This window comes from Labrus mixtus, chromosome 1 (genome assembly GCF_963584025.1).
Source record: "Labrus mixtus chromosome 1, fLabMix1.1, whole genome shotgun sequence".
In the NCBI taxonomy this organism is placed as follows: Eukaryota; Metazoa; Chordata; class Actinopteri; order Labriformes; family Labridae; genus Labrus; species Labrus mixtus.
In genome coordinates, this window is record NC_083612.1 from 15,737,085 (window position 1) to 15,749,563 (window position 12,479).

Below are 12,479 nucleotides of genomic sequence, written 5' to 3' on the forward strand. Positions count from 1 at the left end.
CAAGGGGTGGGACAAAATGTGGATATGACAATGAATTGCTGTCCTGACTCGTGGTACAATTCTTGAATATCTGGTGCCAGTATCATACTGACAATGTCTTTAAAAAAGATAAAAAAATGGTGCTCTAAACAGATTTCATTACCTATTTGACTCGCTGTGTCATTACTTCATGACTCAGTAATGATAGACAAAAAACATGCTCACAGAATCATGATGACAAATCATCAGTGGCAACAATAATAAATAATAATCGTTGTAATCACACTCTCAGCGACTTACATCATATGGGTATTGAAGTTATTAATATGCCACACAGAGGTGGAGACAGGGACAGAATCCTTTTACAGAGAGAAACCTTTTGGATTCATTCTTTGGGTACCCTCATTCCGAATGGTTTAAATGTGGAGATTTCATTTATTATTTTTTTGTGAAGTGACCACAGCGGTTCTTTACTGGCTATAAGACTCCAGATTGAGTACTGCTTGTTGATTGTGATTGTGTATGGAATGGCCTATGTACCTCGTTTTGAGGAAGCTCATGAGGGTTGGGTGTTGTGGGATGTTGGGTGGAGACTCCCTCTACTGCGATGGAGGAGTGCCCATCTTGGACAAAGTATAATTTGATCACACCAGTGGATGTTTGAAAAATTGCCTGTTCACACGCTGAAGAAGAGCATCGGCTCGAAACGGTCGTGTGGCAATTAAATCCAAAAAAATTTGGGAGTGCTGTTCTTATCGGTTTTCTTACTACTTCATGACTGAGCGGAAGTTAATTGGCCAAAGACGTTGACAGCAGGATGAAGTAAGATTAAGAAGACATCAGGATAATGTCGGACAGTGGTGAGAAGAAGCTAAGAGATGCAGCATGGTAAGAGGTGTTGCATTGATCATGTCCTTTGCCTTTTTAGGGGCATTTTATATTCTTCAGGTAATCTGACATCGTGAAATATCATTACATGGTTGCAATACTGCGCTTCAGCCACTCCACAAATGGAAGTCTGTGCTCTCAGAGAAGGACCTTAAGACGTTAAAAAAAACAAAAAAACACAGAGGTGCTGCTTATCTACAGGCAAGGCAGGCAACTGCTTGGGGCCCCAGGCCAGTAGGGGGCCCAAAATGTGCACATTTTGCCCTGCTTTGTGTTGCATGCACGATTGCTGTGAAAACCAAAATTTGCCAACGACAGTCCATAAATAAAAATTAAAGAGGAATTATCCGTCAATAGGAGAGAGAAAAAAAGAAACAGGAAGAGGAGTAATCATCGGGACACATGCAGACATGATGGTAATGAAACGCTGCTTGGAGGGCCCCCCCAATTTAATTTTGCCTAGAGTCCCACCAGCCTCTAGAATCACCACTGAAGACATAATTGAGTGGACTCCTCGTTTCAGACAGGATCTAAAGAAAATACTGAAGCACACAAATCATTTAGGGCAAATGTAATTTTTGGTGCAAAGGACTGTTTCGTCGCACAGCGTCATCGTCAGTCAAACCACTCTGAGGAAGACAATTATTGTGGAATCGCTGTATTGTGATCTTATCATCATCATCATCATGGGCCATGTGCTAGGTATCATTATCATCTTTGCGCTACCCTGATTCACAGCCCTATTCAAAATGTTTTGTTTTGTGAACTTCAAAAGAAAATTGTAAACAAAAGGCAGTTTGAATTCAATCTTTATTCTCAAAATTGAAGGCAGGAAACTAGATTTGTACATGGATAAAGCATTCCAAAGACTGAAACAAAGGAGGAAATCCATTGATGGAGTAAATTCAACATGTTCTCGGAGGAAAAGAAACAATAACAGAAAATATCACCACTTCTTTTTTTTTTTTTTTTTTTTTAAATCTTCTCTCATCTAATCTAACCATTGCAATCGGAAATCAATTGTTGCCTTTTCACTCTCTGCCTTCTCATTTCAACATTAAAGCACTTGTGGTATTAACAGTTAAAAAGACTTGCATTTTCATTTTATTATGATTGAATAAAGTGCCCTCTCATATACAGAAATGTGATGGTGTCGACATAAATAGTGGTAGTTCATTTCAAGTTTGCATATCTGCAAAAGCCAAAAAGGCGAGACGTCCGGTTCACTCAGCTTCCCTCTCACTGCTGTTGAATTTCAGATGAATACTACGATGTCGAAGCATGTGTGAAAAACTGGGTGAGCTACCATATGGCACAGAGTAGCCCCCCTTCAACTTCAGATCCCCTGACCCACTTCTTTTTTTTTTTTTCCTTTTTTTTTTTTACCCTCATTCCAACGTTTAAGCATAATTAGTACTCCTCTTCAAGATCGTCGTCCAGGTCAGAGAACTCGATAGACGGTCTGCTGTCTGGGATCTCTTCATCACTATCCCCGTGAGGAACTGCAATCCAGAGACAGGAAATTCAATTCTGCACATTAATAATCAAACTATGTAAATACATAGATAAGTGAGTATTATACATGATAAGGATGAAATTGTCGACACACAATTGCAATTCTTCTGCTGCAGAGACCACTTTGGAACATATAACTAAAAAGGGAACGCTAACAGCATGCAGCCCAAAATTAATTCTTTTGATTTGATAAATTCTTTTGGATAGAACCAAATAAATACATGTTGTTATCAGGAATTAAGAATAGCAAAGATTATAGATTTAAATTCAGTTACTGTCAAAGCTTTAATATTTTATTTGTTGTATCCATCCATTATCTATACCGCTTTTTCCCGTTCGGGGTCAAGGGGGCTGGAGCCGATCTCAGCTGTCATTGGCTGAGAGGCAGGGTACACCCTGGACTGTTCGCCAGTCGATTACAGGGCTGACATACAACCAGCAACACTCACATTCACACATACGGGCAATGTAGAGTCACCAATTAACCCATCGAGCATGTCTTTAGACTGTGGGAGGAAGCAGATGTACCCGGAGAGAACCCACGCACGCACAGGGAGAACATGCAAACTCCACACAGAGAGGCTCCTGTCAGGCGGAGATTTGAACCAGGAACCTCCTCGCTCTGAGGCAAAAGTGCTAACCACCCTTAGTTGTTATAGTTTTACTAAAAAACAGCTGTATAACTTCAAAGTCTGTTAATCATTAAAAAAAATATAAGAGGACTAAAATCCGTAACCGTGCTGTCAGTAGAGTTGTTGTTGGGGACAACAAAAAGCTGACGCGTTATTGAGCCCTGAGAGTAAAAGCTGTAAACATTAAGCAGGTCTCATGATCGCTCACTCGCAAAAAAAAATCAAGAAATCAAACACAAATATTGGCACAGGAGAGAGAAAGGAGTGAGCAACATACTTTCAAGATTGTCCATGTGTTCATGAAGAATTCTCACCAGGTTGAATAACTGGGTGAGAAAGGGAAGAAGTGTCTCTTTTCAAGATATGAATTCTACCACAGTTCAACATTGACACAATTTAAAAAAAATGTGTAATCAGTATTGACTTGAGCATCTGTGGTTGAATGTGTAGGAAGGCTGTGAAAGAACACAATCACGTACTGAAGAAAACTGAAAATCTTGTCTAAATGTAAAGAAGTCAGCAATAAAATACAAACTGCTCGTTCTGCCAGTATAGAAAAGAATAATGGAATACAATAAGAGTAGTGGTGACTGTGGACTATGGGTAAAACTACTTTTAAGTGTGTGTGCTTGTTTGTGTTCAACTCACCCCAGCTGCATCGACTGCTCCCAGGACGTCAGAGAACCTCTGTTCACAGAAATGCAGCAGGACCACCAGATACAAACCACTGCTGATGAACTCATCATACTCTGACTGTGAAGGAAGAGTTAAATACCTTTCAGCTCTGATCTTAAACGACATAAAGGATTCGACACAAAATCGAGGAAAATCAACATAACTTACAAAGATTGAAACAAACATTATTAACTTAATCCTAAAAGTTTTTTTTTTTTTTTTTTTTAATCATTTCAATAAATTAAGTCCTGAAATTGTAGAACTTGGATTTTAGTGACTCACTTGCACGTGTGTCCTGTATAACTCCTGGATGTCAAAGTTGTCTATGTTCAAGCGCAGTTTCTGTTTGCAGAGTTCACATGTGGTGATGGCCTCCAGGTTTGTGCCTGAAAGAGAAACATCACAAGAAAAGAATATAGTAATAAACGGATTGACGAAGCTATGTTTTTGATGGGGTCTCTAGCTAAGTGAGAGGTTTGCATTTACCTGAGCCAATTTTGGAGCGAAGCCACCTCTTGATGCAGTCCTGGTGGACATGCTGCAGACTTCCGGTACAGCGGCACGGCTGAATCAAGGGGTTGGAGTTCGATTCCTCTCCCATCTGGCAGATTCGACACAGGTCACCTTCTTCCTCATCAGATTCCTCCAGCAGCAGTCTGAAGCAGGACGAGGGCGGTTTTACTGCTTATACAGTCACCATTTTTCACATATCTTATATCAAAGATTCTTCCACTTAATCACTGACCAAATTCTTCAATGTGTATTTTATCTTTAACACCCCTAGCGGCCATTTGAGCACATGGCTTCAGCATACCACATCCTGGTTAGTTCAGCAACAGACTTGTGCTCATGTTTAATTGTTTGCAGCTAAATGTGTGTCCTATTGTATTTTTCTGTACCCACTTTACTCTTTCTTTTTCCTTTTTAACTGTTTTAACCTTAGGACAAGTGTTGCAAATTAGCATCGGCTATTAACTCTATGATACTTGCATAGTTGGATTGGATAGTTGTTTTCGGTTTGTCTATGTATATTGTATCTGTCCCTATTAAATAAAACTTAAAAATAAATAATGTTGGGGCATTGGTGGCCTAGTGGTTAAAGTGCGCCCCATATATGGAGGCTGTGTGGCTCCAAGAGGGCACACTCTCTCTCTCTCTCCCTGATTTCTGACTCTAACCACTGTCCTATTTCTAAATTTAAAAAAAGCCTTCCAGCCTGCATGTCTTTTAGAAAGCGAATAAGGGTTACTGAATATTTGACAAACTGAGGACATTTCTTCCGCAGTACCAGCTAAGTGGACACGAATCAAGTCTGTCAGAAAAGTTATCCCTCATAGCTAACACAATCAGGTACCGCGGCTACAGGTCAAAAAACAGAGAAGGACAAAAGGCCATAAACAGTGGGACCAATCCCCTCTGAAACTTAAGTTCAAGATCACATTGCAGAAAGTTCACTGCCACAGACTGCAAACAGAAAGTGGTAGTTATGAGTCATTTGAATGAAGGTGTAGACCATGCTATGATCATAGATAACAAACATTATCTGTGTTTACATTTCTGAGTGTTTTTCTGGGATTGAGTTGGCCCGAACTGATAAAGCTCCAGAACAACTTGGTTTGGATAAAAACCAGAAACACAAGATGCAGCATGTATTTGAATCAGTGTCGAGGGGTTGTCCTAACTTCTTAAAATGATCTTGGACCATCATTAGATAGATAGACTAAATAAGACGCTTTCACTAAATGAATCCATATTCATGTTGACCAACTTCCAGTAACAAAGGAAATTGTAGCAATCAATGACACAACATGTGGATTGTCAAAATTCATTACCTCTCCTTGATTTTACGCAGCTTCTCCTGGTCCCCACTGGGTGGCTTCTCCGTCTGCCCATTCAGCTGGCTGTCCCCAGCACCCAAAGGACCCCTGGGTACTGAAACATTTTCGTACACTCCAACTCTGCGGCGTGGTGAAAATTCCACTGAGGCATCTTCAAGTCCAGGTACAGTTTGTTCCTCCAGTCTTGAGGGGCGACCTGTACCAAATGCCTCTAAACCGGCTGCCCCTTCTTCCTCCTCCAACTCTTCTTCTTCGTCATCATCATCATCCTCCTCCTCCTCCTCGTCTTCATCATCATCTTGTGATGTTTTGTGCTCAAGGTCATCCCATCTTCTCAGTAAATGCTGAGGACAACTGTATCTTTCTTCTGAGCCTGCGGCAGAGTTTGCGCTCTCATCCCTGGTATGTCTCCTGAGGCGAGCGAGCAGGGGAGGGCAGCGGCCACGGAGGGAGGAAGAGAGCCAGGAGTAGCTGCTGCCTCCTCCACTGTTTGAGTTGCTGCTACTGCCAACGGCAGGTTCTCGCCATGATGCCATTCTGGGCCGCGGCGGACCTCCTCGATAGCCGTCGTTGTTTTCCTGGATAGGAGTGAGGTCCGCTCTACGATTCCTGAGGCTACCGATGTTTGCCTCTGACCCTGAAGCTTGAGGATCCACGGCAGACATCCTCGACCCATCATCACTGTCCACGGACTCCCCCCCAGTCGATGGAGTGTCATCATCAACGGTGCGAACACTGGAAGAGCCGCTCGAAGAGTCTTGGCTTGAGCGCCGCGAAAAAAGACGGGACAAAAGGCGTCGAGTTGAGCTGCGGCTCTCCGGCTCTCCACCTTCAGGAGCGGGCCTTGGAGGGAGCGCGACCTCTGGCCGGGCAACGGGAGTGGTGTACCAAGAGTTGTGGGAGGAGTAAGAAGGGGAGGTGTTTGAGGAGGACTCAGGGTTTCCTGTTTTTACCTGAGATGAGTGGTGGGTGGATGAAGTGCTGGAGAAACGGGCTGTGGTTCTGTTGTTGCTGAAGTCACGCAGCAGAGGAGAGGACCGGTGTGACGTGGAAGATGAGAGGTGCCGGTTGGGCGAGCTTTTTCGAGCAGTGGAGGGGGAGGAAGAAGAGGAGGAGAAAGAGTAGGAGGTGGAGTAGGTAGCCTCTTTTGGTCGAGCTCCTTGTGCATATGTGGAGGTGACTCTGTCTGTTTGATCTGTAATGAAGGAAGAGAGTTAAGGTTAGAGTGACTTATGTGTAACAACATATTATTATGAATGCTGTACTGTGTGCATGTTTACAAAAAGTATGCTTACACAATGAGGAAGCCAATCCAGCGGTCCTATTTCTTCTTTCCCCCAAACCTGAGAGACCAGGCTCATTTTTTGTCTCCAGCTCTCTCCTGGACAAGAGCGGATTGGAGGAGGAAGAAGATGAAGGCCGTGAGAGTAAACGATACGAGCTCCATGATGAATCTAAAGTGCCGTTTTGTGTTTCACCTGTGCCTGTTCAAAAACAGTAAAAAAAAAAAACTCTATTAAGATTTCTAGGGGTTTATTTCAAGTCAGTCTGATATTGACAGGAGTGATCAGAATTTGACTTGACACTTTAATTTAAGTTACTAGGAAGTAAAAACATTTTTTTAAAGTACTTCTATAAAAAGCTGAAATCATTAAAAGTGGCTATTAAACTGACAATTAAAACTGACAAGGGGCCATGTTCATGGTTCTTAGACTGATGTGCTTATAGATAGTTTTCCCTTCATTGTAGTGTGCAGCACGTGATCTGGAAACAAATTCACACACTGCTGAATTTTAAGTTAATAAAATTAAATTAAATTTGCCACATTAAAAAAGTAAGGTCCTTGGAATGATTTAAAAAAAATACTTATTTCTTTAAAAAGAGTTTACACACACACACAACTTGGATTACAACAGTGAACTTAGGCAACAGCTACAGCCAATCTTAAGACTTTTGTTTCACGGTATTAATGTTTAAAAAGCTGCGAACTCTTTCCCCATCAGACTGACTGTGGCTGCATTGTTGCAAGTAAACAATGAGGGCACATGTGGCCACCAGTATTTGTTTAAAGGTGTCTCTCTTCAATGCGGATTTCACTACTGTCATTACTGTAACTACCTCTACTACTATGTAAGTGTTTTATGGTGATGTCTCTGTTTCTGCTCTATTAAATACATTTCAAATCATCTGTTGGCTTGTTGGCCAATGCCAATGAGCAAACACGTTTTTTTAAATGTGCGACTGTTTTTGAATTTGGAGACAACTCAGCCCTCCATTGCAAAAGAGATCTTCAAGATTAGGAAGTATGTTGTGTAACTCAGCCCAGGTGTTTGGCTTTTGCTCTTTAACTCTTAATTCACTTTAAGTGTATGCGGTGGGAATGAATATGTTGACAAGTCAGATTTTCACATGTCCTCCTCAATTCAAACCTGGAGAATGAAGTTTTTTTTAAATGGTGCTTTCATGTACCTCTGCCACTGCTTGGCACATTACTGGAATAGGAGGATCCTGTGGCTGAGGTGCTGGTGGTCCTTGAGTGAAGTGCTCTGTTACTGTAGGACAGTTTGGCCCTTTTAGAGTCACCATCATCACTGGGGTTCAGCAGAACCGAGCGCCCAAACCTCCCCTCAGAATCAACCTAGGAAAATGAAGGCAGACCTACAGTGAATACGTTTATATTTCTCTTACGTCATTCACAAATATTTCTATAATCCCTGGACAAGTCTTAAAAATGTGTTAGATGAGCAGGCTGTATTCTGCATGAGGTAAACACATGACACTGGAGAGCTTCAGTACCGGTTTGCTCCTGCTGCTGTAAGAGGTCTCAGCCCACGGCCGATCATAAGATCTGCTGGAAGACGTCAGAGAAGAGGGCAACTTCCAGCTTGTGGAGCGACTTTCTGAGCTGCTGTAGTCTCTGGACGACCTCAGGAGGCGAGAATTCTTAAAAATGAAAGAATGAAGATCATGCTGTACTAGTTAAACACCTAAACCTTGTTTTTTTGGCTTTTTGTGCCCTTTGATGGAGAGATAGGACAGTGGATAGAGCTGGAAACCAGGGAGAGAGAGAGAGAGGGAAATGACATGCGGGAAAGGAGCCACAGGCTGGATTCGAACCTGGGCCGCCCGCTTTGAGAACTACAGCCTCCATACATGGGGTGCACACACTAACCACTGCACCACTGCACCACTGCACCACCAGCGCCCGTTAGTACTAAAACCTGAGCAAATAAATATTGAAGACAAATACATTTGTTTATACCTTTCTTTAAATAGCTTGATAATCACTGAATGGCTACTGGTGCTACAGTATGTAGCATTGTCTTTAAGTGTGTCCCTGGTTTTGTTTGCATCTCATGCTGTAGTAGTACATGTATATGCATGTGGTGAGATGTATACACAAACATTAACATGTTTATTTTGCAGCCATAACATGGCAGGGAACTTAACAATACACGGAAAGAGCGGGGGGAAAAGAAGACTGCAATCACACTTCAAATGTATGCATGCAAAAGGTCTTGTTGACGTTCATGCTTAAGTTTAAAGCAGATGCTCATGCGACTCAACTTTCAGGAAAAACTAATAATACTATTTTAAGAGGAATGCTGAAATTGGTGCTCATCTAAGTAATGCATGAAATCCTGGACAGTGAGTGCTTTGTTGGGTTTTGTTTTTCACCGAACATGGACTCTTCTGGAAAGTGCAGGAACAACTAGACAGGGCTCAGGCCAAGAGTAACATTATCTTTTTAGATGGGCCCCAAAGAGCAGCAGGACTGAAATACACACGTGTGCCAAGGAATCTAGGCTGTCCTATAAAAAGACCTCTAAAGTGTCTGCTGCTGCATCACTGATATGTGTAGTCAGCTACTGTAACAAGTAACGCAGGGAACCTGTGAGAAAGGAGATAACTTGAATGCCCTCTCTCTGGAACACACTAGAGAGAATGATGACTCAACCCCCTGTGTGGCATGAAACAAAGATACAGAGGGAAGCCCTGGATCCAGGTTGCAGTTGTTGTTATTGTTGCTTTTGGCTGTTTAATCAAACAAAAAGCAACTTTTACAGCAGATACTTTCATCACACGTTACCTTTGAATGCAAAGCTAAATTGGATAAAGGTGATTTTCAAACAAGGACGAGGGGGGGGGGGGGGCGGTCCCTTAGGTCCATCTGATATACTGAAGGGAAACGTAAAGATGATGGAGTATACATCATTAAATCTCTGATCATTTCAAAGATCTCAATGTCATCCTACCTGTTGTTCCAGTTCTGCTTTGTAAGCAGGTGATGTCCTCGAAAAACGGTCATTATTGAGCGCCGTCTCCCTGCTGTACAACCTGGTGGAGCCCAATGACGAGGAGACTGTTGGACTGGACGTGTAAGAAGACCTTGAGCCTGACAGACAAAAGGGAAGTCTGTGCGATCTGGAGTCCATCACAGATTACCTGTTGTGATACAAAGACGATAAATCCAAGGCAGGAAGAACCTACTCGCAAATGCATGAAGTTTAACTCCTTGCACCACAGATTCTTGAAGGGCCTGCACAGTCTCAGCGTGTGAACTGGAAAGCACCAGTGCTTGTTTAGTGTTGTGCAGTCCTGTTTGATTTGTTGAAAGAGTGCACACGTGATAATGTGACTGTAAAGTGTAAACACCTAATTTTGCCACCATGCTGCTTCCTGGAGCGGGTATCAAAGTCATAGCGCCTATCTTTGGGACTATGAACTCTGTCACATGAACATGACACTGTAATGGAACAAGCCGAATCACTCTGAACTGTCTATGTTAGCAAACAGGTTGCCGTGGAAGAGTTGTGAGACACTGAAGTAATTCATTATTAAGTTGCCTAACTTAATCTAAAAAAAAAAAAAAAAAAAAAGTGTTCGGTCAAGTGAACTTAAATACTCACAAATTTCTACGTAAGCACCCTTAAGTGCTAAAGGGTGTATAATCTGAGAGCCAAATACACGTGAGGACCTGAAAGGGAGAGTAGAGTTTCTGACATTGGATGGTAAAGTATGATTTACTTCCTGGTACTGATATGGATCCACGGACTTTAGCTACAACACATGTGGTCAAACATAGTTCAGCGAACCAGCAAACCAGCAAACCAGCAGCCTGTCAGACTGAACTGATCAGCGGAAAAGAAAAAAAAGAAAAAAAAGTCAATTAAGAATGTTTGCCCACAAAGCAGCACTAAATCCATTAAACCACTACCAACACTAATGGTAGTGGTTGAAATGAGAACAATAATGTACTGTTACTAAACAAGAAGCAAAGTCTTATTGAGGCATGTTTATGAAAGACAACAAAGTATAAGGAATACACACAAAAATGTTGCAAGTCATGTTTGAAACTTAGGTGTAGGTGTGGTTGACTTCTATTTTAAAAACCCATTTAGTGCTGTGTGTTTTTTGCTTTTTTAAACAAGCTGAGGCAGCATGTCTCCTGGAATAAATATGTTTATGCACCCATTTATAAAAAGTACACACATAGCAAAACTGATGTTGTCCATTAACAAACACCTAATGGTTCTACCTATTCTATTCAGCTTTACTGTTAACAAACCAATGTAGATAAGTGAGGGAAATGCAAGCAAACAGCAACACAAAGCAGCCCCCTAAATGACCCCAACAACATTATTAAACAACCCAATTTAAAAATAAGCACAATAACACTCATGAGGGTAGCATGTTTCTGCAAATTAAAATAATGAAAACCACATTTAGTCCACATAAAGTGGTCTGTAAACTGATCAATAAAAGGTAGGTTATCTCTTTACCAATGATTAGTGACTCAAAGAAGCAGGACTGTTTAGTTTAACTGTACCCTGCTTGTGTTTCCTTGTTTCCTTCGTCCTAACACTTCAGGCTTTTAAATGCATTGCTGATTGAAACATTCATGTCTCCTCGCCAAAGCTAGCACAAAGCTAAGAAATCAAACACTGCTACAAGCTTTTTAAAACTTCACATTTGCGTGTTTAACACTTACATGCTAACCTATATCTATTTTATTTTTTTCTTAAATCCTCCCTGTTTGAGGGAGCTCACATACGGGACATTTCATCTCCTGTTTACAGACTACAAGGCAGAGAGATGTTTGCTACAGCAGCTGACAGCTCGGGGAGCTACATGCTAGTTAGCTTGTCATCTGTGTGCTGCTGTTCTGATTTTTTAACTAATCTGTTGAGCTAAAATAAGCACTGACTAATCTTCGTCTGAGCCATCCCGTTTTTGTAGATCACTGGCGATGCGCATTAACTAAATTTAATAACTCAGTGTCAGCAGCTCACCTTTGATTTCAATCTTTCTTGCTTCTGCACAACAGGATCGATGGCGTCTGTGTGTTGACTGCTGCTGACACGCAGGGTCAGGTGATTTACTCTGACCTGGAGGGAGGAGCTTAAACCATTGTTGTTGTCAGGGAGTTCAATCTCCTTATGCACATGCTTCATACGCTATTCCCTTTGTGCAATGTAAGCTATTAAATGAATGCACCCGGACAAGAATAGACACATTTATGGCTCTAATAAGATTAAACCCCACAGCTCGCAACAACTATGTCAAGTCCAGCAGCGCCACCATGCGGTTATTTTTAAAAACAATCCTAAATGTTAAACAATCATTTCCATCATCTCAATGTGTTTTTTTTTTTAACTGAGGTTGTCTTCTGAAATAACACTAGTAAAAAATTGTAATTTTAAAAAGCAGTAAAGTCATGCCTTCACACCTGTTTACAGCTGCCTTTCATTAAACAATTTTAATAAGATTTTAAATTTTAACTCCGCACTGTAACTTTTAACTCTTTTTTTATATTTTTACTTTATTTATTTCATTTGAGTTATTTTTATTTGCACATAATGTTGAGATTTAATAATTCCAGTGATTTTAATCTTCTATTTTAATGTTTCTTTTCTTTCCTCTGTCATGATGCTTTTGATGTCTTGTGTGA

At 41.3% G+C, this 12,479-nt stretch overlaps 1 protein-coding gene across 2 annotated transcripts; it reads right to left on the reverse strand.

The window, feature by feature from the left end:
- Positions 1-1,659: 1,659 nt before the first annotated feature.
- On the reverse strand, positions 1,660-11,970 carry marchf7 (membrane-associated ring finger (C3HC4) 7). 2 transcript variants are annotated; one of them, XM_061035179.1, is made up of 11 exons: positions 11,821-11,970; positions 9,784-9,973; positions 8,324-8,470; positions 7,997-8,165; positions 6,823-7,011; positions 5,522-6,722; positions 4,176-4,345; positions 3,972-4,075; positions 3,663-3,767; positions 3,292-3,340; positions 1,660-2,369 (listed from the first exon to the last, which is right to left on the reverse strand). In XM_061035179.1, exons 2-11 carry the CDS (start codon positions 9,961-9,963, stop codon positions 2,278-2,280), a joined length of 2,406 nt encoding a protein of 801 aa, XP_060891162.1. In that variant the 5' UTR covers positions 9,964-9,973; positions 11,821-11,970; the 3' UTR covers positions 1,660-2,277. The 2 variants fall into 2 exon arrangements, with proteins under 2 accessions (XP_060891162.1, XP_060891170.1); XM_061035187.1 differs by lacking the exon at positions 11,821-11,970 and adding an exon at positions 11,520-11,659.
- Between the last annotated feature and the right edge of the window lie 509 nt (positions 11,971-12,479).